At 42.3% G+C, this 26,651-nt stretch overlaps 2 protein-coding genes across 13 annotated transcripts; both read right to left on the bottom strand.

Annotated features, from left to right (window-relative positions):
• Positions 1-1,213: 1,213 nt before the first annotated feature.
• On the bottom strand, positions 1,214-23,699 carry phldb1a (pleckstrin homology-like domain, family B, member 1a). Of its 12 annotated transcripts, none has more exons than XM_028421149.1 (25): positions 23,575-23,699; positions 19,770-19,868; positions 19,105-19,228; positions 18,480-18,650; positions 17,629-17,754; positions 15,434-16,527; positions 12,427-12,654; positions 12,219-12,350; positions 11,976-12,113; positions 11,311-11,439; positions 10,310-10,465; positions 10,113-10,223; positions 9,937-10,023; positions 9,710-9,841; positions 9,359-9,481; positions 9,024-9,182; positions 8,713-8,853; positions 8,308-8,418; positions 8,149-8,227; positions 7,800-7,944; positions 7,384-7,474; positions 6,333-6,479; positions 5,189-5,408; positions 2,488-2,573; positions 1,214-2,141 (listed from the first exon to the last, which is right to left on the bottom strand). In XM_028421149.1, the coding sequence occupies exons 1-25, from the start codon at positions 23,590-23,592 to the stop codon at positions 2,001-2,003; spliced, it is 4,188 nt and encodes a 1,395-aa protein (XP_028276950.1). In that variant the 5' UTR covers positions 23,593-23,699; the 3' UTR covers positions 1,214-2,000. The 12 variants fall into 12 exon arrangements, with proteins under 12 accessions (XP_028276950.1, XP_028276952.1, XP_028276951.1 ...); XM_028421151.1 differs by lacking the exon at positions 23,575-23,699 and adding an exon at positions 21,504-21,620; XM_028421150.1 differs by lacking the exon at positions 23,575-23,699 and adding an exon at positions 21,478-21,611.
• A 2,131-nt stretch (positions 23,700-25,830) lies between these two features.
• h2ax (H2A.X variant histone) lies at positions 25,831-26,493 on the bottom strand. Its single transcript, XM_028421310.1, has one exon. The coding sequence runs from the start codon at positions 26,386-26,388 to the stop codon at positions 25,960-25,962; it is 429 nt and encodes a 142-aa protein (XP_028277111.1). The 5' UTR covers positions 26,389-26,493; the 3' UTR covers positions 25,831-25,959.
• Positions 26,494-26,651: the final 158 nt, after the last annotated feature.

The following is a 26,651-nucleotide window of genomic DNA, read 5'->3' as shown; positions in this document are numbered from 1 at the left end:
TTTGGGGCTGAGTGTGAGTTTTATTTTCTCTTTAATCTCATAAATTAATCTGAACTCACATGTGGATATGGAAACTTATAAATTACAAATGCCTGCTGTGAAATGTGGTGATGGATGAGTGGGTGAGGGGATCTCTGACAGGTGATGCTGTAAACTTTTCCTCTGAGCTCAGACATATCTCCATTTCATCAGTATTTGTGAGGCTGGTTTCAGACAAGGTTTATGTCTCCCATTAATACTGACAAAATCGTGTGAGACTTTTTTACTAATTCACAGCCCGGCTTTATTTATGTGTGTGATAAGAGAGGCCCGGGGAGAAGGCCGTTCCTACGAGTGTGAAAGTGAGGCTCATTAATATTTCACCAACAATAAGGCTGGGTGTCACTCACGCTCATCACCACGGTAATGAGCTCACACTGCCCTCTTAAAGATCTGTTTATTATTCAGCCGTGCACACCAGAGACTTAAAGGTACTGAAAGAGGGGTGATGTGTGGAAATCTCTCCCAAGGTCAGACAAGCGGTTGGTTGCTGTCTGAGTTATGAGCGGGGAGCGTCACCTGTTCTGAACCAGAGGAGGGGGGATGTTCATTTTAATTAGTGCCACTAAACATGTTTTTCACTTTCAAGCAGGACATTTACATTTCACATGCTGAATCTAATTGATACCTGTCAGCAGCAAGGTGTGTTTTCTTGATTGCCTAAACATTACACCGATCCCTGTAGTCTTTTTCTCTGATAAGATTCGAACACGAGAGCATGAATATATTTTTTTTCTTCTTGTTTGTGGGAACTTTACGTGTATGGTTTTTATACATGATTTCTCGATGTTGAATCATACATGTAAAGTTGCATCTAATTTCATGTTTTCTTTTGTTTCTAGTGCAGATGATCCATATAATGTATTACACTGCCCCAGAAACACACTTATGAGCAATGATCTCAGTCCTTCTGGACCAACTTCTGCAGACAATCGGAGTTAATGAGCCAATTACCTCATTAAGCCACCTGACTGTTCTTACGTAAAGAGGCAAGTGTTTTAAAGGGAAGACCTTTGCGAGAGATATGAACTCATTAGGAGCACTGAGATCATTTAAAGAAAGCATGTAATTAACATCTTCTTTGTGAATAATGTTAATTAAAGAAGCATAGAAAGGTTTTGTAATTCAGTTTAGCCAATTTGTCAGAAAAACAATGAGACAAAACAAAGCCAGATCCATCATATACTGTATGTTTATTCATGAGATGTTCACGGTAGTTTTATTTATTATTACAGGACTGTAATTTATGATTTATATTTATATGCAGACACATAAATGTTGTGTTATTTCCCTTAATGAAAAGCTTTCGATATTAACACTTGTACTGTAAAAACTGGACAGAAATTCTGACAAGTATTTGGCAAAGACTCTATATATATCTATATATATATATACCATGTTTTTTATATATTTCTAAACAGTTATTACAAAGTTTTGTTGCTTGTAGTATTTTGAAATTTTAAGAGATTTGAGGGCAAAAGTAGAAACGTATCAAAAAGGTTAGAGAAATGACACTGCATGCATAAATCGGCTTCAGAGGTGTAAACAGTTTGAGCTTATATAAAGTAAGAAATCAAAGTGTTCCTCCTGAAGTCTGACATTGTATTTAATAACAATACATTTTGGTAACAGAATGTGATTGATGTATAGCTGAGAGCTCCCTTCACATAAATCAAGATGCTCAATTGTTATTTTTCTCATAATATCTGAAATATAAATACAACTCTGAATTCTTTAAAAAGCACCGCTGTCATGACTAAGTCCTCATTCGCTCAAAGGTATCAGGTGTTTTTTTTTCTTGGCAAAGAGAGATTATTAATCTCTTCAGAGGTCCATCCGTTTATCACAGCATTCACCTCAGTTCCAGCTCCAGCAGGGAGCAGCTCAGGTTGGCCGGCAGGTGTCTGGGTGCTCACCCAGTCCTCTCCGCCGTCCTTCAGAATCGTTGCCCTTGTGGTCCCTCAGCTCATGAACTGTGTGTAGCCCTCCGCGCCTGTTACTATGACATCCATCCAGATCCTCATGGCCTCTGGGGACGGGGCCACCATGTAGTAAAGCCGGTCGTGGGTTTTCACACAGAAGGTTAAAGATGGGTTGGGGCTCTGGAGACAGACAGCGGGGAGACAGAAAACTGAGAGATGCACCTGTTGCATCTTTTTCCTCTGAGAAATGTTTTTCAGAACAATAGAATGTATACCAGAAAATTATGAAAGGAAAATTATTTAAGATTATTTTACTAAGAGAAAAAGCAAAACTATTCCAAAATGCTTCTTAATATATTTTCCTGAAAAAAAAAACATTTTCAATTTTTAAATAATAGAAAGAGCAGCAGAATATTTAATTCATTTATGATCATAATTTTTTGACCAAAGACTAATTTTGAATTTACTTCACTATAAGAAATTATATGAAATGGTCAACAGTAAGTATTGAAAAAGGAGTGTTTACCTTGGTGGCGCTGCGCAGGTGATCATAATAAACCTCTTCAATAGCTTGAAAGTAAATGAGCCCTTTCAGCTTGGTCTCATGCTTGTCTGAGAAGAAAAAGGGAAATAAATATATTAAGTCACATTACAGCTTGTACTGATGCAAGACCTCTGCCAGCCCAGGCAGCAGACAGCTAAATCCTCAAGTGAAGTGGGGATACATGATAATAACGGACGGAGTGTTTACTATGTATTGTAAGAGCAATTAGGTTATTACATATATTTTATAATTTATTATTTCTGGTTTTAAAACATGTGGTCACAGGACTAAATGGAGTGAAAGAAGTTTGGTAACTTGGTTAACTTTTTACCTGAAAATACGAAATATAATTTAACTAAATTGAGTAATTTAGTATAATGTGGAGATTGTGACATTTTTATGGACCCTCATCTAAATTTCTTAACTTTCTTTTTTGGAACTTTTGCTGTTGTTTTTATGCACCTTCTTTCTTGGTGGCTGTGTTGTGCCTGTATGTTTATTGAAATTTCTCAGATTGAGATATCAATCTTCAAGTTAAAACTTACAAATATCTTTAATTCTTGATTGAGCTTTGGGACATTTTTTTCAGCTTTTTTTATTAACACTGAAAAATTACTTGAGGGTCGGAGCCATTCAGTACAGTGAATAGATAGAGGTGTTTGGACTGGGATGAGATTTAATTGTTGTAGCTTAATTGGATTATTCTAAAGAGGAAATATGTGTCTTTTTGTAAAACAGAGCAACAACAAGTTAAATGCAGATGGAGAGGCCTGACACACACAAACAGGAAGAACAGGATGTTTTTATCCCAGCAACACATGGTCCATGAATAGGTATGAGCAGCGCTGTATCAGAGTAAAAGTTAATTAAAAGTCTATTTCAAGCTATGCCTCAAGTCTTCACCATCCTATTAACTTGACTTGTTTTCCTCAGTCGTACTTTCTGTGTGTTTTTCTTCTCTTTTTTTTTCCTGCTGGCAAGGTTGAGGATTTTTGTTAAAAGGAATGCCTGTTTTGAGTATCACATTTGATCTTTTGTTGAACATTTCCCCTCAAGCAGGTCAGAGTTCTGTCCAGTTTGTTGGATTCAGATACCTTTAAGCCTTTTTTTATAACTTCATATTGAAGAGCTGAAACCTGTGGATGAAGCTCGTTGAATTCAGGCACTGGACTGATGGATTTTTCTACTTTAGGGCTAAACTAAAGGCATTTAGGTGTGAAGGAGAACTTCTCAGATGTCTTCATTTAAAATCTGAGTCTCTGGATTAAAATCCAAATGAACTGCGGTCTTTTCCTGTAGTGTCTTCCTTCCACACTGGAGTGCCCAGCTAAGAAACAAACATCCACCAACAATTAGCAGCAGTCTTTTAAAATGCGTCCGACACTTTTTTTTCTTGCTTTACCCTTTTTTCCATAAGTCAAATCTGCTTAGTAATGAGATAAATGTTTTTGAAATGTGAGTTTCGTTTTATTAGTCACGAACAAGCCAGGAGCTAGCCTCCTCCCCACGAAAAACACATCTAGAGAAAGTATTGCATCTTATTTCATCACCGTCATCACCATCATCTTCGTCAGGAGTGAGGGGGTGAAAAGGCTAGGCAAGTGAGAGGAGAGAGAGGAGCAAAAAGAACAGGGGCGTCAGTAATGAAAATATACTTGGATTCCATTTTCAACTTGATTGTTTTAAAAAAAATGGCTAAAAAACAAAACACTGCTGAATTATTCAGAAAACTATTTGTTCCAGTTTTAGATTTAGGGGGACAGTGACTGATAGACGTGACTGACAAAAAATGAAGAGGAAGGATTCTACTTAGGGTCGCTTTAATTAGCATCTTCTTCCAGATGAATAAACAGGGACAGAAGGCGGGTGCGAACTGCAAAGTGAACATTCTTCAGATGAACCTCAGCGCTGCTGTTGGCTGAACTGAATAAATCAGGTCCTGGCTTTGTGCACAATGAGAAAACTTTCTGCGGGAAGTTCATTTGTTTGATCACTTTCATCTGTAAAGAGGCCACAGGCTTACATTGGAAAAGACGAGCCTGGAAGAACACAATAGGATCCTTACAGAGAATCAAAAAAAAGAAGAAGAAGTGTATAACAAGTATCATTCCTCCATACAGAGGTGCTGGTGCAGAGGTCACTGAGCGACAGAAGCTGTAACGCTCAGGCCTCCAAGGCAAAAGGAAAGGCAGAGGGAAGTCTTTTTGATTAAGTTGCTCTTTCAGTGCTGCTTTGCAAATGTGAAGATTTTGAAACAGAGCTTGATTGACAGACTCAACAAGTGACCAGATCCTAAAGGCAAGATGTTGTGTCTGTTCTAAACAAAGACGAGTCCATAAAGTCCAGTCATCAGCTCCAGAAAACTACAAGTCAAACATGTACTGTGCTGATGATACAGTACTCTCTCTAAACCAGTAAACTTTCCTTCACATGAACAGGTCTAGAGGTATTTTATCATTAGTTAAGTGGAACAACTATATATTGTAGTAGTTTATGTAGCGTTTTGCCTTTCTTCTCCCTGTTTATATGTGTTAGATTCAAAACACAGAAAGACACTGTGAGTGAATATGGTACGGGTGAACCAGATGAATGTAACTATACTAGGTTTTTGAGGGCAATCTTATCCAATGATAGGACTAATTAAACTGATAGAGGTACAGAAAAAGCTGTCGCCTGCCCTCACCCACGTAGTAACAGAAGTTCCTCTTGAGACGATCGAAAACGAACCAGCGTTTCTTCCACGATTTGATCTTGCCTCCCATTTTCACCAGGTGGCCCTTGCACATTTTCTCGGTGAGGATGACGTAGGGGCAGGTGTCTATGCTGTGACCAGATGACTCCACATGGGCCCGCAGGTCAAACTCCTCCTTGCGGTTTGGCAGATAGCGCGTCATTGGACGGGCCTGCGGAGAGAACATCTGATGTTGCTTTAATGCTGCTTATTAATCTGTGTGAGAGAGAGACAGCTGTGGGAATAATCAGCAGGGCGGGTTTAGGTCCTCTGGGAGCAGAGACTGTAAGCAAAAAGTGAGGATGGAAAATTTTCTAGGAATTCATGGTCATAAAATGAAACAGTGATTTTTAAGCATCATTTTTACAATGAAGAGTTTTTCTTTCATACATATTTATTGAAGTTGTCCACTTGAGTTGATTCAAATCAAAGAACTCATCTATAAAAACTACAATTACATTTTGTAAATTTCTCCATGTTTTGGTCTTTTTAATCTCCTAATAGGAATCTTTATCTTCTTCACTACCTAATGCTCTATTATGTTCATTTACAAAGTGTTAATCTTGTCCATTGCTGCCATTTGGATTTAGCTAGCAGTTCTGCTTTGTATTTAAATACAATGCAATGTGAGCAGGAAACCTAATCCATAAACTGCAGCGTGTAAAAGCTGAAAGAAACTAAATACTCCGCTGGGATGACGAGAGCTGCCGAGCCAGGAGTAATTGTGTTTGTCACTACAAGCAGTCATATTTAACACAACTCATTTGATCCATTGCTCAATTAAAAATTCTGACCCGGGTGCATGTTTCATTGAGCGTATTTGTTTACACTAATCATCTAGAAGAAAAGCTTGAATTATGTGTATATTGTGTTTTATATCCCCCATCTGCCACATTAATTTTCTCTCGTTCTCCTCTCCCTCCCCTTCATTCTCTCCCTTCCTTTGACAATCTTTGATCTCTCCACACACCCAGCCTCTCTTTAGTGTCTTGTCTCTCATCCTCTCCCCTAAGTCTCCCTGCCCCTCCCTCCTTCCCTCCCCTCCCTTCCTCTCTCTTCTTCCCGCCTCCCCGTCTCCTCCTGCTGCTCCACTGACCTGAGAGAAGTGCTTCTCTCTCATCTTCACCTCCTCCTCCACCAGCCTCTGCCTGTGGGCCGTCTCATCCTGAAGCCTCCTCTCGGCCTCCTCTCGTCTCCTCCGCTCCTCTTCCAACATCTGTCGCCGAGCCTGCACCTCCCTCTCCTGGGAGTGGTGGGGCAGGAGAAAGAGGAACAGATGGAGTGGAGTAGAAAAAATAATGGTGAGAGAATATGTTAATGGTAGGCAAATATTGCAATACAAAGCAAATGACTGTCAGAAGATGCACATGAGAATTCAAGTCCCTATCCAGGGTTTTGTAAAATATATCCCTTAAGTCTATGTGTGGAAGGGGGAGCTTTGCTGATGTAAAATGATCCTTTGCAGCTTTCAGACACTTACACACAGCTTTACTTTGTTTCAACATGACGATATAATACAAAGATAAATAATTACAACTCAATTTCAACACATCTTAAGATTACTGATCACTTTGAAACACAACATTTCTAGTTCAAGTTACAGTTTGTCAACTCCCAGTGGAAGTGAGAGCGAAAAAGGGATAGTAACTTAAATCAATGACTTTACTCATAAGATTTTTAGTTTTATAAAATGCAGTGAGACATTGAATATTTCGATCGGAAGGCCAATGTTTGCGATGTTGTGATCTATATTGTGGTATCGTATACCATGAGTGGAGAGAGATTTACTCCACTTGTACAGTGTTTGTTATGGAAGAGGTGAAGATCATCAAACAAACTAAGAGCTGCGATTTTTTTAATTATAGGAAAAATAAAATGTTAAAGATTAGTAGATATAGATTAGTTTACTTGAGCAACATGCCAAAATAATCACTTTAGTATTAAATATGACACAGAGCAGGAGCTAATCAACATGTTAAAAACTTGAATTACCTATAAATGCCTTTTATTTCTGCTTGAAAAATTAAGTAAATAATTAATGTGTGCAGGATGATGCTCTATGGATTTATGACGAAGACTTATTAACTCTAAGTAAATGCTGCAGCTTATTTGACACAAACTTCACTTCAAGTGCAGCATTGACTCACTCTGTTCTCCATCAGCCTGGCTTTCTCCTGCTGTGCTTCCTTTAACATTTTCTCCATCTCCTCTATCCTCTGGGCCTCCATCCCACAGGCACTGCAACACACACAGGGAAGGAGCATCTGATGACATGGTTATGACAAGGTTTTGCGTGAAAAACTTAAACAGGAAACCAAACAGTAAAAGCAGCAGGGGAGACATGGGGTTCTTTATAAACAGCTGTAAACTTCACAAAATATGTGAAAACTTGAATAGGGTTGGCATGGCAACAGCCAGTGTACCTAGCATGCACTTGTGAGCAGGCATGTAACAAAACATGTTGTCACGGGAACAAAGCGCAGTGACCCTTCTCCTTTGGGATGAGGCAGACTTGAATGTTCCCATGGAAACAGAGCCAGCTGCTCATTTTCCAGTCTCTCACCTTTCTGGGGTACAGGCAGAGTTGCCAGTGGAGACGCTGGTCTCCATGCTGTCTGAACTCTCCAGGCTTAGGGTGTCATATGCCTGGTTGCCACTCGGTGGCGACTGATGATGCAGGATGGAGTGATGGACTGTAGGCGATAGATCTGTGCAAGAATAGAGGATGCAGTCAGCTATCACAGGCTTCCATTGCCCTCTACTGATGGTGCCAAGTCATTACTACAATTTCAGAGCATCCACAATCAAGTACAAGAGAGTAAGAGGCCCCTGGATGACAAAGGTTATGTAGATAGCAGCTAAAACATTCCAATTTGGAGTGCAGATGTGAAAAGACTAAAACACTGAAGTACCTTTGTTCTGCAAAGCCACCTGCCTCCTGGGGTCCATGTCTAACGGGTTTGACATTTCGCATAGCACCAACTGTAACCCCTGAAATACACATGAAAAGCATCATGCAGCAAAACTGCTTTAAAGACACACATGTCACAGTACAGACAAATGGAACTGACCTTTGTGGATGCATGTGTAATATCAGTGGACTGTGGAAGGACCACAGTGGTGCTGGTATGAGAGCTAGATGATCCCTGACCAACTTCACCATCTGATTTAGACTTTAACAGCTGTAGGAGGAACATTAAAAATTGGAGTTTAATTTAAGCTTCAAGGCCGGCAACAAACAGCAAGACTGTTTAAGTTGAATGTGTGAGATAATGTTTTGTCCTGTCCTCATGTAGACTTCTTGGGCAGAGTGGAGCTTCACGGGCCACACTACCTGTTTTTTGTCCACTAGAGGGCTTCCTTGTCATATAAATTTTGGATTGTTGAGTGTTAGATGAGAAAATCCCTTCATGGGGACACTGGCGTTTAGCAAGACACTAACAAGTACCTACTAGTAAGACATTCAGATAATTTACCTGTCCATGTCTGCGTGCAGAAAAAGACTTTGCAGGTAATGGTGGAGGACATGGCTGAGGCTCTCCAGCCGCCATGATGTCCTGGTACCAGCGCTCGAGATTAATAGGAGGCAATGCATTCCTGCTCAGCTCAGGCTGGCTCTGAGGTGGTGACAAGCATCCAGCCAAAGGAAAAAAACAGGAGCAGCAGAGCAACAGCATCAGTAAGCATCAGGCAGGTAGGAAAGACAAACATAGACATGTGACAATATCAAGCAAAAGATCATCATGGCAATTCAGTGGATCAATCGTTGTAAAAAGTGCTTGTGTACCTGTGCAGAGAGAAAGGAGGAAGGACTGTATGTGGATGAGTGGTATGAAAAGGGAGATTCAGAGGAGGCAAATTGGAATGATGGCAAAGAGGAGGAAGAGGAGGGATCAAGTCTCTGCATCCCAAAGATCTGGCTTAACTGGCTGACGGTGATGTACTCCTTCACATAAACATCCAATACAGACACAGAAAAACAGGACAGGGAGAGCAAAGTGAGAAAAAAAGGTTTAGGAGATGATAGCAAAGACATTTGGTGATAACATGCTTGGTGGGCTGATTATTTTCGATCATTGAAAGTCAGAGAAAGAAAAGGCACAGAGCAAAAGGGGAGTCTACCTCACATGGCAGAGCTGGAGCAACAGTGAGTGAGAGGCAGTGGAGAGCGGCAGGGGAGGAGGAGCGAGGCTGCAGAGAAGCATTCCCATACATCCTATAGACATCAGACAGCCTGAGGTACTCCTGCATCGACAGCCACAACACTGGGATAAGAGTACACCAAGGCTTCTATCGTATGTTAATGCTAGTTTAATCAACAGGTCATTATGAAGAAGCCTCAAACAAAGACAGAAAGTCTACCAACGCACCGCAAGCTTGTTTGTCAGTATCTTTATCCCCTGCTTTAATTACAAGCAAAGGCATTTATGGTTTGTTAGGTTCTATTACAGAGAGGATTTCATTGTGATTTACCTCTTGTAGCCTGACAGGACAGAGTTCAGGGGAGGGGATGTGAGAGGAGGAGGAGAAGGAGGCAGAGGAGGGACAGGGGCTATGAGGAGGACCATCCACATAAAGGTCAGGTTCGCTGATGTGAAGACAGTCCTGTTTAAAAAGTTTACCTAAGTAAAATAAAGTCCAGTAATTTTCCTCCAGGTTAGATGCTACAGGGGGCGGTGACATCACATGTACCTGCTCACCTCTTTTACACTGCTGTTGGACTTTGGAAAGTTTCTGCCTGTCAAGGTGTAGTACCTCCTCTCCAGGGCACACAGCCTGTCCTGCTCCTAAAAGGTGGAACCAGCAAAGCATTTCTCAGCTTCCAGCACAACATAAATACAGTGAAATGAATGTTAATGGACAGTGAGAGGTTAACCTTGTGTAACAGCTGCAGAGCCACTGTCCTGTCCTTCGCTATCCTCCCACAGTCTTGAGAAGCCTGTAGCCCTAGCTGCTTCACCTGAGCTTCCAGGGTGGCCATCTTCTCCTGCCCACCAACATGTCCATTTTCTTAATATCACAGCGGCATATAATCTATTCAGATTATACTTTCAGCCACAGATGTAACCCCACCTTCCTCCTGGCCACACTGCAGTGATACTCGGCTCGCTCTTGGAGAAGCTGCGAACTCTGAGCCTCCTTCTTTTCTTCCAAACTGCTCTCCTCCTCCAGCTGACAGAATTCCAGCTCTTCAAACTGCTTGGTCCCAGACTCCAGAGCTTCAGCTTTCTGTGCACATGCAACATAAAAACATGGGTCATGGCTATAGTTTGACAGGGATGTATTAAAGCATGAGACAGATATTCCCCTTACTGTGGACAAAATCCAATGAAAAGACCAAAAATGATTGATTTGTATTGTTTGTGTTTCTATAGCTACTTATCTGTTCTGTTGTTATGAACTGTTTTTTCATTTTACCAGATGCCTTGTCTGGTTGTCATAAATTGTAAGCAGGTATCAATCAACGGCAGGAAATAGTTCCAATGAAATGCAGTGTTTATTCCAGTTTGAAAAACATCTGTTTTAGGAAATACCATTGTCTTTTTCAGAAATGCAACTATGGCACATTTTCAAACACTTACATCTGGTTCCTTCAGGCAGAAAAGGTGGAAAGATCACAGAGCCTTCTTTTTGGTCTTTTCATAGAATTCATTCAAATATGAAACACCAGACATCATTAAACGATCTAAACTCTTCAAATCTGGCAACCGCGTGCTGAGTGGTTGTGGGCAAAAAAGAGCATGCAAATTTTTAGAGCAAAGCTGTTAATAGCATTATTAATCATTACCAATTGCATCCAGAATGAGGGAACAGCAGCCAATAAGCAGATTAAAACTGCAGAAATAGCAAATGCACTAAACTTACCAAAGATGTGGAACTAATAAACCTTACATGTTTGTGTGATGAAGAAAATGTGCACAGCCTGCATATTTATGAGTAGCTCTGAGTGCTTCAAACAGAGTCTGTGTTACATCTGTGGATGTTTCTGTGCAGATCATACAGTAACAGTACTGCAGTACTCAGGATATCATAACTCACTGATGCCAGCCAGTGGGCTGTGTGAGAACACTGACCCTGCTGAGCTGCTCCTGTAACTGTTCCCTTTGAGACAAGGGGCACTTATCAAACTGCCTCTTCAGCTCATTGTACTCATTCCTCTGCTTTTCCAGGACCTTCCGCTCAGCCGACACATTAGCCCTCCCCTAAAAACACACAGAAACACACACATACACACAATTGTGTCCGCATTCAGACACACATACCACGCCAGGAAGAAAAATAAAATCATGGACGACTCAAAATCCATGCAGTCAAGTGGTAGAGCGGACAGGCAGTTAAAGAGGATTTTAGAAAAAAAGCAGAGGTTAGGTAGGAGGTGTTAGGGACTGATAAAAGAAGACACATAAAAAAAGAGTATGTATCTAAATCAACATCTGAATTGGTCACATTCAGCCAAAAGCATATTGGAAAGGATGTAATTCTGACTGTTTGGACACTTTAGAGAGAGGACAGGTTGTTTTTTGTGTTTCAGGACAGTCTATAAAACAGCAAGTCAGTTGAGAGTTCAGAAAAAGTCTATAGAGAGACTGTATCTAGACATTTGTATGTTCAGGAAGTAGCAGGTTTAATGTATTCTAAAAAACACACACATTTTTATGTCATTCACATGCAGCAGACCAGTGGCTATTGGCAGACTGACAGTGCTTGCATCATGTGGCTTTGTGCTGTGTGTGCTCACCTTCTCCTTCTCTTTCTGGGTGGCTTTGTCCAGCTGGCTGAGTCTGAGCTGCAGCTGAGAGATGATTTCATTTTCAGCCTCCACCTGCTCCTGCTCTGCTCGTCTCTCCGCCTGCAGCAGGGCCTGCTCCATCTCCATCTACGGACAAATATGAAGTCAGAGTGCAAAAAGTACTCTATGCATACAAGAAGGAAGTGCACGCAGATTAATCAACAACCATTAATTGTACACGTGTTGTCTGACCTCCTGTTTGGTCTCTTGCAGCTGCTGCTCCAATTCACTGACTCTGTGCTTCAAGTCATCCACCCTGGCCAAGATCCTGCTCCTGTCCTCCTCCAGCTGGACCTGCTCCTGTCCAGCTAACAGCTCTTCACACTTTAAATAACAAAAGGAAAACCTAACACTTCTTCCTCACACGCTTTGCATCAAACATCAGTAATGTGTGTTTTACCTCTTGATGTGTGCTCTCTGTGCTGCTGGACTCCTCTCTGTGGAGTTCCTCATCATTTTCTCTCACCCTGCAGGATCTGTCTACTCCCTGAAGAGACATTCCCCCTGCTGTGTCTGAGCAGGTTCCTCTAGCAACACCCAGCAGTCCACTTCTTACCAGCTCTGCAGCACTGTCCTCTGGATTAAACTCTGCGCACAGATTCAGGATGGTCTCCAGCCTCTGTCGCTCCTATAGAAGAGAGACATCAGACGTGAGCATGACGTCTCACATTATAGATCGTATTGCAGATTAGCTTCATGTGTCCTTGTGTGACATTGTCCCATTTAGGCAGCTGTCCCTCACAGGCATGGGACAGCTGTAACCTGAGAGCAGGAGGGCTGAAGCTGATGTAGCATGTCTATCAGGAGTGGTTTCATAGTAAAACCTGTCAGAACTTGGGTTGTTTATAAAAACATGTTTGTGATAAATGTAAAAGAATACATTGTTAAACTTTATTTAGTGTCCAAAGGCCTCTTGGTTCACAGCAGCTTTGCATATGTGTGATATTCCACATATGGTTCTAGCTTGTGGCCATTCGGCTGTCTCTGTGCCAAACAATGAGATGCTTGCCTTAATCTACTAAAATAGTGCAGCATATGTAATCATCATTCCAATCTGACAATAATAAGGAGACTGGCAAGACTAGAAACAATTGTGTCTGCAGTCCACTTTGTCTGGAGCAGGCTGTTAAAATACCCACAACAGCTCTGCTATGCACCCTGAGCCTTCCTGCTTTGTTTAAGAAAGAGGAGTGCTGCTAAGTGTGAACCTTGAGTTATTAAGGTGCAATGATGGGGAACTTCATTCATAATGAACCCTAAACACACACACAATGGGACTCAACACAATGTTCAAATGTAAAATACAGATCTTTAGTACATAATACAGCAACAGTGCAAACCCTCCCATACACTTAAAAAATATGTCATCATTTACTTCAGCTCTCTCAAAAATCGAATATTATTAGGTTGCAAAGTAACTGTTTGGCTTCTTAACAGTTGAATTGATCTTAAAATAATAACATCTTTCTCACATCCTCCCTTTGCCCTTTAATTTCGCTTGGAGATAAAGTGCAGTGTAGTTTTAAAAGTATAGCAATATCGATGTGAGTGGAATGGGTTCAGTAAAAAAACAGACCTGCATATCTGTGCCAACTGTGCCAAGAGAGCAGTGTGCCAAATATAGGGAACTCATTTCACTGAGAGGAAATCCTCTCTTTGTCTCTCTGTGCAGGTTTGTGGGTGCTTTATGTTCAAAGACCAAATGAAAAACCTGGTCCAGGACCCCACAGTTCACTACTCATCAGCTATGATGATTTAAACCCAGTCACATTATAGAAATAGTAAGAAACCTAGGTGTAACCTTTTAAACATGTGAAACTCACTGACAATATGACAACAATATGACTAGATGTCATACTCATGAGTGGATTAAAGCTGAATTGTTGGACATTTCTCTTCCTGATTTGTCAACATTTTAGACAACAAATTGATGCTAGTTTGCAGTTTTTTAGCTGCTGACAAGAGCCAGAAGCTGAGCTAACCATATCCAGAGTGGTTTGAATCTTCTCATTTGACCCTTTCAGGAGAGTGTATTTCCCTAATGAATTGTTGAAATTCTACACAACTCTCGAGTTTGTATGGTTATCTACATTCAGTATGGATGTGTCCTATAAGCAAGAATAAATGAAAGAATAATGAAAACCGGACAAAAAGATGAACCAAATTATCAGTTTAAATAAATATCATAATAAATAAATGACTGTATGTTTGCAGATATTAGGGGGTTGGTTTGACAAGCAGCTAATCCTGTTGAGCTGTCCCAACTATCCAGTACCACATGATAGCATCACACCATAAATGCATGTGAAATTTAAACAGTGTAACAGAAAAACTCAAATATGAGCAAACGTCAACACAACAGGTTGACACTGTCTACTCATAGATGACTCAACATGTGGGAAGAGCTTACAGTATTCTTATTTGTTACCAGAAACCTTTTGGTTCCTGAAATAGTCCGAGGGCCAGCACTGACCACCCGCCTCTGTGGTGGCCTCAGCTGTCAGTATGCAGGCCGGTGGTGGGGGGGCTGAAGAAAGGGGCGGGGGGGGTTGAGTGGGGCAAGTGGAGCAAGTGGAGAGTGAATAGGAGCAGCAGTGGGGGGTGGGTGCTGGATTGAAGATGGATAACAAGTATGCAGCCTCTGATCTGTTCTGGTGTGGACATGAATAAGAAAGAGCCTTGAGTCGAGCGGAGGCAGCTTTGAAAGTAAATGCCGCTCCTCCTTTTGGTAAATATAGTGTTGAGCAATATCCAGACACACCCTCCACTCTGGACCCCAAGACTTCTGGAAGAATTTTCACCCCGTGTCATCCGGCCCACATGGGCTGACGATGCCAGTAATACTCAAAGGAGATGAGCTACTGGCTGTATGCCAGAGGATTTAGAGAAGATATCAGAAAGCAGACAGGGAGTCTGCCTGCCAGCAGTCTCTGCTTTCTCCACCTAACTCTTTCTTAAAATCATGGTGTTTGTTCGCCTTGTAGTCCTCTCATCAGTTGCCATGTGTTGTTGCTTTGCAGTGTACTTTCACATTGCAGAAAATAAAGTTCCTTTTAACACTTTATTTTGCAATTTAATCACAGCTCTAGCTGTGCTAATGTTGCTCTGTCTGTTTGTAAACCCAGACACAGCTGTGCCTTGGTATCTTATTTTTTTGATGTTTGTTCTTACTTGGCTGAAAATTGATTTTTTTGTATAGTCTATACAAATTCCAGAAAAGAGTAAACACAACAGCCAAAAAGCTAAACAAGAACCACAAATGTTTTCTCAGTGACTTCCTGACTGAAGTTCTTATACACATTTGGACAGATTTAAATCTTGGAACAAACATTAAAGATAAAATTCAATATCATTATTTTCAGATTATTTTCAGCAGATCTTTTCTTACAGCAGAGAAGATCACTTACCAGTTTCTCCATTTCCTGCTCACGCAGCCGCTCCTCTCTCTGCCAGCGATGGTATTCCAGCAGCTCGTCCTCATTGTCACTGATCTCAGAGATGCTGTTTTTGCGTTCCCGGGTATATGGTTTCATAGGATTTGTTTCCTTGCTGCAGGATCCCTTCACACCCATGCAAGAGGTCTTTCTTTGACTATGAGGGCTAGCAAGAGGAGACAAATCAGACATAGAGGCCAAGCCTGACATGATGGCAGTTCCTGGGCCGGGCTTTAACTGCCTGTTCCCTGACTTCTTCTCCAGCCCAGAGAGTGGTGATGGGCTCTGGGTATAGAGTGCCCTCATGGCTTCTGCTTTTGATGGAACCGTGAGCTTGCGATGGCCCTGGGGGCTGTCTGGAACTGGTTTAGAAGTGGAGCTTTGTGAGGCAAGCGGAGAAGCTGAGCCCTGTGATCCTGGAGCCCCTCTGCAGGACATGGAAGGGCTGTGAGGAGCAAGCTCTTTCAGGCTGGTTGTGGACCCTGTCGGGTCTGCAGTCCTGACCCTTTGAGGGACATCTACATGTGAGAGAATCTGAGCCTGCTCTCGCATGGGGCTCTGGGATCTCTTCTGCAGAGAGGAACCTCTTAATCGAGGGCTGGGTGGAGTCACAGGGGAAAACTTGATGGAGGATGGTTTGTGATTTGAAGTTTCTGACTTTCTGATATGTGGTGTGGGGCTTGACGTGGCTTCAGCCCTTGTGTTCTTAACAGGCTTCGGGCTATCCTGGGCCCTCTGACTCCTATTGGTACCACTAGAGGCCACAGACAGTGAGGTCCGTGGATGGGGGACTGGAGTGTGGATAGTATGAGTGGACCGCGCAGGAACTGGAGGGGTTTTGTTATTCTGGCCTGTGACATTTTCATATATGGCGTTCCCTACTGTGGACCCATTTCTTCCATTTATCATGTCTTGCTGAGATGCAGGCTGCTTTCCACACCCTGCTGCTGCTGATGATGAATCTTTCAGCACCAAGGAGCTCTGCAGGTTTTTTGCCATGTTGTTGATTTTAGAGTCATCCTTTTTTGGAGAAGGCTCATGACTCCCATTCAGGACACCGTGGGGGTCTGCAGAGAGGAAACAGAAACACTTGTGCATGAGCATTCCTGTTGAATAAAGACAGAAGACAGTTGCAAAAACACACATAAACAAACATGTTTGTCCTTTTGACATTGACCACGCCTCAGGTCAGCTGTAGGACACCAGGAGTCCATAGCAAGAAAAATACACACACACAGTTACATAATGTGTCTCAGTGGCCCACTTTGAATAGCAGTAAGTGTCTCAGAGCCCCTGATCTGCTCTACAAACCAAACCCAGTGATCGGGATGCTCCTCAGTGATGTTGTAATCCTACAGGGATCTGAAGCAGCTAAATATAAAAGCTTCAGCCGTGTACCTCATTCAGAGCAGATGAAATCAGGGCTTGGTCAGGAAAGAGTGGGCTGCACACAGTGGGCAGGGTGTGGTGGCTCTATACTGTTCAGGCTCAGACAGCCAAACCAGTAAGGTCAGAGGAGAATGGAGTCTAAATATCACTCACGGTAGTTACAGCGGGCGTGAGCCCCCTTACTATGGCGTCACATGAATAAAATCAGAAAAACAGAAAAAAAAACAAACATTGCAAGATGACAATACAATGAGGTCACACACTGAGTATGTGGACTGAAGTAGATCACAATGTAGGTCAAAGATAATTAGCTCTGAACAAACTATTTTTGCATCCTGTCACAGATTATAACAACGAAACTTTCAGTCAAGACCAGTCAGGCTGAAAAACCCTTCTGAAAGCAAACGTGAGTCTTGCAGTTCAAAGTTTACACTATGTCACAACATGACACCACACAACACAACTCAATATGATATGATACTATGGCTCCAAAATACTGTATGTTAAATACAGTGCTGCTCTCTGCATGTTATATCTGTAAGCATTTTACAGGATGTAAACCTTGAAATGTGGATATTTTAAAAATCATATGTCATTCTATAAACCATATCAAATTGTATAAGCCCTATTTTAGTAACTGACTGAGTTTAACATGCTTTACAAGACAAGGTTTGTGTGGCCAGAATATGTACACACAGCTGTCACCAGAAAGCCATTTCTGGATCACAAGAATTGAACATTCACTGCTTGAAAAATAAATGAAAAGTGGGTGTCACTACCTGAAGGCAGAGCTGTTGTGGTGTTCAGTCCGTGGCTCCCTCCAGGCAGCATGCTCTTCATCCTCTGCGCCTCTTGGGGATGGTTGAAGCGGAAAAAGGCCGACTGACCAAAACACAGCATGCAGCCTGTCAGAGAGAAGACAGTGTATGTCTTTTGTGTCCTTTTTATCAGTTGTTTTAGAATAGCCAAAGCCGCTCTACTACCGTAAACATACATCTTAACAGATGTATGGCCTCTGAAGAAGATTTGTTGTCATTGGATATTCATAGTACTGGTGTAGACACTAAAATCCAACATGACAGTGTTTGATTAACAGAAATAAACTTACATGTAATTTAACCAGTAAGTAAAATCAGCTCTGTATAAGTTCCATGCATTCCTGCTGTCTTTGAAGAATGCCTGATATATTTCCTGAGGTTTACACACTGACGCTTTTCCAGAAGTCCTTACGGCAGCACCATTGTTCCTTATGATATGGACGAAGAGTTATCTTGTTCAGAGTTTCATAATTGTCCTTTGAATGAAGCAAAGCCTGAAGTATTCTTGTTCAGCAGCTGCTCCCTGCACACACACGGGCTTCAAATGACATTTTGGTGTAGCTGCTGGCTTATATCCCATAGAGAGGGGACTGAGGGGGGTGGGACTGCCTGTGCCTTTTTTATGGCATGCATGCATGTTACTGGAAGGACAGGAGCCTGTTTGGGAAGTTAGACAGTGTCTTTGTCCACTTGGAGTACAGATAATCAAATCTGTTTTCAAACTGTGTGAATGAGTTCTATGAAACAATTATTTGATGAGCACAGATAAACACCAGCAGCCATCTTATAGCTACAAGCCTGTCACTGTGTACCTTGTGTAAGGCGATATGGTTTGGTGATGGGAAGGCCATCCACAGAGCACTGGTTCCCACGTGGGTACAGGGTGATGCTGCCTGCCTGGTTTTCAATGTAGCAGTGCTGAGGTGCGATGCCGGGGCCCTGCAGGGGGATGTCTGTCCCCTCACTGCCCAGCGTCGTTCTCCCTGCAACAAGAGAAAACATGTTCTCAGCAGCAGTCACTGCAGAGCCATGTGGATATGAATACTTTTGTGAAGTATTCTTAGGTTTGTGGTTCAAAGCTAAAGCCGACATGGTCTCTGAGGTCAAGGCTGCCTGGGTGGAGTCACAAACTGAAGCAGCGTGTGAATGAATGTTGAACAACAGGTGTTAGCTTCAAGAGATGTGGTTAGCCTAGCAGACGACAGGCACCCTGTCAGTGTAAATTAAATCTGCAGCTATTTACTGTGCTGTAATGTGATTATCAGTGATTCTGTGAGACTGCGTAAGTGCAAAAATCAAACACATTATTTGACAGCACAGAAGAGATACAGAATCCCAGGGGGATGCCGTCACACTCCTCTCCTCTCGCTCTTGCACTCCTATTAATGACATGTATGTTTCTTTTTTTAACAAACTGTTTATTATCCAACACATTACCTTCCTGCAGAGGTAGCAATGTAATGGCTGTGCTGAGACGTCCACTCCCCAAACTAACCAAGTGGGGGCGCTCTGCCTGGACCTTTAGGGACTTTCCTGTTTCAATCAGGTCTAGAGGAGTGCTCTGTTAAGACAAAAATCAGCTGGTATACATCATTTCATTATCTAAACAAACAGACTATGGAGCCCATACCTTATACATCAGGTGGACAACTTCGTAAAAACACTAAATCCTCAAAGTGCTGCATGAATAACCAGCTTAAAAACATAGCATCATATATCATTGTAAAGGTAACTTAATTAAAATTGTACTATGAACAAAAACACACAATACTGTGAAATATAAAGAGGAGAACATTGTACTATAGATGCATGTGGTGTGTGCCAGCATTAGCTGTCATTTACTTATGGCTAATATCATGTATTTAACACAAATGTTTGTCTGCAGCTGAAAATATAAAAAAATAAAGTAAAGAGTAAAGAGGAAATCAAGTTTTAGAGTCACCAGAAACAGAACAAAACACTCTTTACATGTGCCAAATGTCTTTTAGTTATGCTTGCATAATACTAAGGAGAGTTGTAACAGATGCTGGTAATCAGGTTGGCGACGCTCGATTTAACATGCCTGTTTTATTAGTCATAAAATGGTCAGGAGTTCAACTCACCTGTAAGACCTGGTGCAGCTGTCGCCCATGGTCCATTTTATTCCTGCTCATGCGCTCCATGTCAGCTAGACTGGAAGAACTATCTGACACATGAGGGTCCTGAAACATACACATGCAGAGGAGAGAGGAGAGAGAGAGGGTGGCAGGGCATGAATGGGAGTGATGGGAATACTGCTACTACAGTTGTACTACAATGTGAACAGAGCTTTCCTTAGAAACTCTTCTGCCCCAGTTATCAGCCCATGTGACCAACCCACTGTGTGGAGTAATTGTTTCTCCAGAACAATGACAAAACCGTCAATCAAGAAAGCTACCATTGATTTATGTGTCAATATAAATACGATTATTGATTTGTTCGATGATTGTTAGAGAATGAACACAACAAATGCATGTGTGCTTTTGATATAGTATACACAAGGTGCGAACAGGCCCTGCAGGTCCCTTACACACCATGGATGAGATCTGCTTCCTCTGACTGTGTTGACTCACTGTGACTCACAAGCAGCTCTTACAAACACACACACACACACACTTCATGCTTGCAGACAGATGCTGCAGATTAAATCCATCTGCTCATTGCGTTCACATCAGACAAGAGGCAAGCAACAACCCATGAGGAGCTGACACGCCACAAACACTCACACACAGACGCATGAGCAGCCTTGATGACTCATATCTTTCACTATCACACTGGAATAGACACAACTACCTGCAGTCTTATGCCTGTTTTGTCTACTAAGCATGAAGAGTAAAGAATACTGGGACCTTTGGTTTACATTTAGAGAGTAGAGACACTGTAAAAACTGATGCCAGAAGAAGGGATGCACTTTCATGTGGCTGTTTCATGTGATTTATATCATTTTATCAGACTGTATCAGGCTTTTCCCTCCCGTCTGATTATGAGGAAATCACAGCACATACAGACACATCAATGCTGCATCAAAACCAAATGCTTGAACTCTTTGTTACTCTGTGTTGTCATCACGCATCAATTACAAATTCTGGATTAAAACAAGCCGAAAAGCCAAAAAGTCATCCACAGCTGCCATGCTCCAAGTTTAGTTCATAGCGTTGGAGACAACAGGGTGTTTAATCTGCATCTGATGTCACTGCAGACCAGGCAAAAAGCACACTTATCTGACAATCACATCCAGTGTGTGAGTCTCAGAGGACCCAGTGACACGGAGAACAGACCGTCCCCTCTGTTCAACGTTGACACTGGACCCCTCGCGCCTCTGCAGTCAGCCCACTGGCTGTCAACACTGGCCCTCTTTGAGCCACGCACTCAGACACAGGACAGGAGAGTGGGCAGGGTAATGTGTCTCTGTCTTGTCTGACTCACACACACATACACACATATACACACATGCTCCCACAAGCCTCAGCGATTTAACGTACACACCCAGGCCAGAGAACCGTTTTTAATGCTTGCAAATGCCTGGCCTTGCACTGTAACCTGTCATTATGGAGGCAGTTATGCCCTTCAGAGTTGCCATGAGCTTCTGAAAATAGACACCGCCAGCTACACAGTCTGGGCTGCTATTTTAAAGAGAAATGACTTCTGCTGAGAGTTAACGCTGTCAGGATTTTTCACATCTAAACTGATAAATAAAATATATAAGAGGCTTATTTTATAAGGGATGTGATAAATCAGTAAACACAACATTACTGGCAAACACAACCAACAGGTTACTTACTTACTACTTACTTCACTGGCAGGCATGCAGCTCTTACCATCTCTCTTCTCTCAATGAGTCCAGACAACAGCTAGATCCATGAGTTTGTTTGAAGATTAACACATAGAGAGGTGTCCTCATTATTGTGTATGTCTTGCTCCTTGCTTTTTTCATTCACTCACTGAGTTCCTCAGCTCTTTCCCTCCTCCCAACCCCTCCTCCTCCTCCTTCCCATCCTGGTGCAGAATTACATCCCATCACACGCGGCAGAGGGGGACCAGACATCAGCACTGCCCTCCAAAACAGGCTCTTATTTACTTATTTTATTGGTTCCCTTTCCAGTTTTGGCAAATAATCCCTTTGAGTAAATGAAATAACATCCTTCCTAGCCCACACTCCTACAAGTGCCACACTGGTTGATCAGAGAGGTTTCCTCGGCTTATTGGTAAAGCAGGTGTTAACAGTCTTAACACATGCAGGAGTGGGAGATGGAAAAGACCCTGTGTCCTCTGACTTCCTGAGCTCTGAAATACACTGGAAAAAGGGTTATTTCCACCCTGGAAAACTGTTGAAGAACAATATATAATATGACTAAGCATGTTCGTTTATAATGCACCCACTGTGTTAGACGCAGCAGCGATGATGGGATGGAGAAATGCTATGTTCCACAGGAAGCAGGGTGAACATGTGAGCATCATTTTCAGACGTCCCACAGGAACTATTTGGCTGACAGACAAACAGAGAAAGAGAGTGGAAGAGAGTGGGAGAAAAACTCCACTATTGATCTCGCAAGGCTTTTCCCATGGTCGGGGGCCAGAGAGGAGATGGAGGAAATGAAGCAGATGATGACTCACTAAGGAAAATCAAAACAAATAAACAGAGGCAGCTAAGTAACCAGATGGGCTGAGGTCTGCAGAGGAGCTCTGTGCATTGTTGCTATATTGTGATTTTAAATGTAGGTGATAAAAGTTTACCACTGAGGTAGCGTGAGGGCTGGTGATTAGAGCTGGGGCTGGTGGATTAATATACCTATTGATCTTCTAACTATGACATCCAAACAAAGGTTCTTTGGCCATGTTCCAGAGCATCGCCAACATTTTAATGGTCTGGAACTAAGAAAAACTCACATAAAGGGCTGAAGTTTAGATTATTGTGACCAAAAACACCTTGTGACCGCTTTTATGTTAGGAAAACAGAGCTGATGTAATGTCTAGTCTGCCCAATCCAAATTAAAACCTGGCGTATACAGTTACATAATGCAGTAGCTTCATACTGACTGAGGCGCCACAAACCTGCAGCCAGCATCCTATTCAATACTGCCATGTGGTGGCTAACTTGCTGTTTTAACCCATTACATACAAACTACACAAAGCCTACCATAGTTAAAGGATACTATTTTAGACACTATAGAGCCACAAAGAGTTACCATTATACAGTGTGGTGTCAAGGCTGTCAAAATAAAAGGGAGACAAAGAAAATGTAAATGTAAGATACACTGAGACGAAAAGTGTATGGAAGAAACAATAATAATAAATACAAATAAATTAAAAAATAAATATGTAGAATATCTAAGCTTTGCAATCAAACTAATCATTTGAAAAAGCACAGCTACACACAAACCACAGTGAACCACAGGAAACTGCTGTGATTCCCCAAACCTTTCCCTTTAGTCGCCCACTGATTCCATTGTGACATCTACCCACTTAATGCTCATAGCTCATCATTGTCTTAATGTCAATGTACATTAGAAGACATAGCAACATGTAAACATATACTCACTCAGGTACACGTGTAGCTCATGCTGTTAAATACTTGATCATCCTGTAATTCCAACAAAGTACACTACTAGGCACATGAGCCCCAAAGGCTGCCTGATGTTACACACAAAGAAGTGTCCATTCAAAAAGCCAGCTGTGTTCGGCTCTCTTAGAAACCAGATGACTTCCACATGCTCACATGCTCTGTGTTATTAAAGCTATAAATAGCTTACAAAAACTAACAAAAAATAAATCTATCACTAGGCCTAATAATGCAGTATCTAAACTGTCACTCACAAAATGCCACAATAGCTCATTATTCTCTCTCTCCTCCTCTCTCCCACACAAACAAATGTTTTTGTTTCTCATTACCAGATTTGGCAGGAACATCTTCTTTGTCTGCAGAAAGATTCAGCCCAAAGATTGAAAACACAAAACGAAGCATGTGAATGGCCGCCCAGTTCTTCACTGCTGTTGAGTATACAGCTTTTTACCAGACTCACTCCTCTGTCCAGCCCTCCTTCTCTCCCCACTTATCATTTCTTCTTCATGTATACACACTTGAGTCATACACCCAGTGTGTGTCCCTACAGTCAGAGCTGCTCTTATAGGTTCTCCCAGGTGTGGAGTTAAAATGAAATAAATCAATAAAACTTCACAAATCAAGGGCATCTGTTTGCTATTTAAAAGAAGCACATGAGATACACACAGTGTCTCTCCACTCTATGACAGTTCCATCTTACAGGAAATCACAGAAATACCATGAGTTGACTTAAATTGCTAACCAAGTGATTTCTTCTGCCACAGTGCAACGCTGAAAATTATAGTTATCACAGCCAGTGGACACCAACATTTTTCCCTTTAGGACTGGAATTTTTAGCCTGTCTGTTGGTGTTGGACACGTTGTCAAAGCCTGGGTAATTGGTTCAGCCTGTCCTGGGCTAGGCTCACATTTATTGCATCATGCTGTTTTTTTTACACTAATAAAACAGTGAAAACAGACAGAAATATCAGCATGCTCCCCTCCTGTGGAATGGTTATGGTTGATTTTAGCTGTCTGGGGTGTGATGGGAAAACACCGCACCACCACAGACATAACACACGTCAAACCAACAGCTTCTATCATAGATAGCACTCAATGATTAATGTGAATCTGATAAAAAGGAGATTTTCGAGTTTTATACTATTAACATGACAGTTCTACGGCTGACTTTTTTTTATTTCTAGAGTAAAGATTTTTCCAAAACAAGGTGCATAACACTGAATAGAATTACTTCATTCAGACTTCATTACCTGCATTAACACGTGAAACAGGCGACCCCTGGTGGCAAAAATAGTGGACAACATCTATCATTTTCTGATTTTCTGTGTGTGACAGTATCTTTTCTATGAAAATACATAGTTGTATAGAAATACTGATGTATTTCGACTCTAGACTAATCTGTGACTTTCTCCTGTATATCATTCAAATACAGCTTTTGGCCGCCTGGTTTAGGATGATATCACAACTCAGTGAGGTATATTCCTATTTGAGAGCTTTTGTCCATCCATCCATTTTCTATTAACCCGCTTGTCCTGCAGTGCAGGGTCACAGGGGGCTGGAGCCTTTCCCAGCTAGCTTTGGGTGAGAGGCGGAGTACACCCTGGATGGGTCACCAGTCCATCACAGGGCAACACAGAAAGAGACAACCACTCACACCTACGGGCAATTCAGAGTGACCAATTAACCATGTCTTTAGAATGTGGGAGGAAGCTGGAGCATGAGCTGTGTGTAAGCTGTGGATACTTATATGATGTTTTAAGTTGTTGAGCTGCAGTTCTAGTGCTCATGCTGTATCTTGTACACACAGCTGAATGTCTCAGTGGTGCAGCATGACAGTTACAAGCCTTTGTGATCTGGATAGTAAACAGGATGCAGTCGTTTGCTTCGTCTCATGTAAATAAGGAAACACCTGGAGCTTTATGCAGGGAGAACCGTTGACAGCCTGTAACCACACATATAGCTATATGCATAAGATCAGTTTAGGTCACTTCCACCTACAGACAAGTTTTAAAGAAAACCCCCACAATGCTCAGCTTGCTCTAACAGATAATGCAGCATACCTGCAGGAGGCCTACATCCTGAACTCAAAGTTATGTCACAGGTTTATTTATTTGATATTTATTTGTTTATTGTTGTGACTGTGAAGCACATTCTAGGGGACTGTTTGTGCTTCTTTTGAAGAACAGCCTACACTATGAACACACATCAAAGAGCAACTTTCAACATAAGCTCTCCAAATTGTCCCTATTGGTTTGCACTACATTCACACAAGCTAGATATACCCACTTCACACTGACTGCATTTCCTTTGAGCTGCACAGTCATGCTGCAAGACACATTTATAGACTAATGTTACTCTGGCCCACTGTCTGTTGCTAAAGAAGATCTGTTACCCCAGGAACATGGGTCAAACAGACAAATGGAGGACATGAAGCAGTCCTAGCCTCCTGGAACTACAACGTACACATTTATTAATCAGAGCAGCTCTGCTGCCGCAAAGCCGACTACTCAGCTAAAACGCAATGGATAAACTAGCCACTGCTGCTACTACTGCATAGACCAACTAAACGAACATTAACGACACGCTTTATAAAACATGCCTTTATTAAATAAAAAAACAACACGACAAGACAGTGGTCAAGGAATAGTTGCTCTTCAACGAGGAGTGGGTGGCCCTTAAAAGGGCCTTTGGGTTTACAGTTATTAGCCTGCAAGCTAATACTCCTGGGACTGAGAGGAGGCCTTCTTTCCCGCCTTGCCGGAGCTAGGTGTAGACTGCCCGGTCTTCTTGGGCAGCAAGACGGCCTGGATGTTGGGGAGAACACCGCCCTGTGCGATGGTCACTCCGCCGAGCAGTTTGTTCAGCTCCTCGTCGTTACGGACAGCCAGCTGGAGGTGGCGAGGGATGATGCGGGTCTTCTTGTTGTCCCTGGCGGCATTGCCGGCCAACTCGAGGATCTCAGCGGTGAGGTACTCCAGGACAGCGGCCAGGTAAACGGGGGCCCCAGCGCCGACTCTCTCGGCGTAGTTACCTTTGCGGAGAAGACGGTGAACACGGCCCACGGGGAACTGCAGCCCAGCACGGGAGCTGCGAGTCTTCGCCTTAGCGCGGGCCTTTGCTCCGGTTTTGCCTCTTCCAGACATCGTAAGTTGTTGCAGTGATCTTCAAACACACCTCACAGCAGTAAACTACAAGCTAGTAGCACAGAACAACAGCTGCACGACCTGGATATAAACCTCACAGCTTGTCCCGCCTTAAACGGCAAATGACTTTAGAATGTAAAACTGCCTGATTCTATTGGCTTACAGAGGTCACATGGGACAAAAGTTCATTCTCCATTGGTGCAAGTTTTCTGGGCTCAAACCAATCACCATAGGGGTCTACGGAGAAAACGATGACGATTGGT

The sequence above is a fragment of the Parambassis ranga genome, chromosome 14, assembly GCF_900634625.1.
Source record: "Parambassis ranga chromosome 14, fParRan2.1, whole genome shotgun sequence".
Classification (NCBI taxonomy): Eukaryota; Metazoa; Chordata; class Actinopteri; family Ambassidae; genus Parambassis; species Parambassis ranga.
Note: the sequence above shows the minus strand (reverse complement) of the source record. Positions and strands in the feature narration are given on the sequence as shown.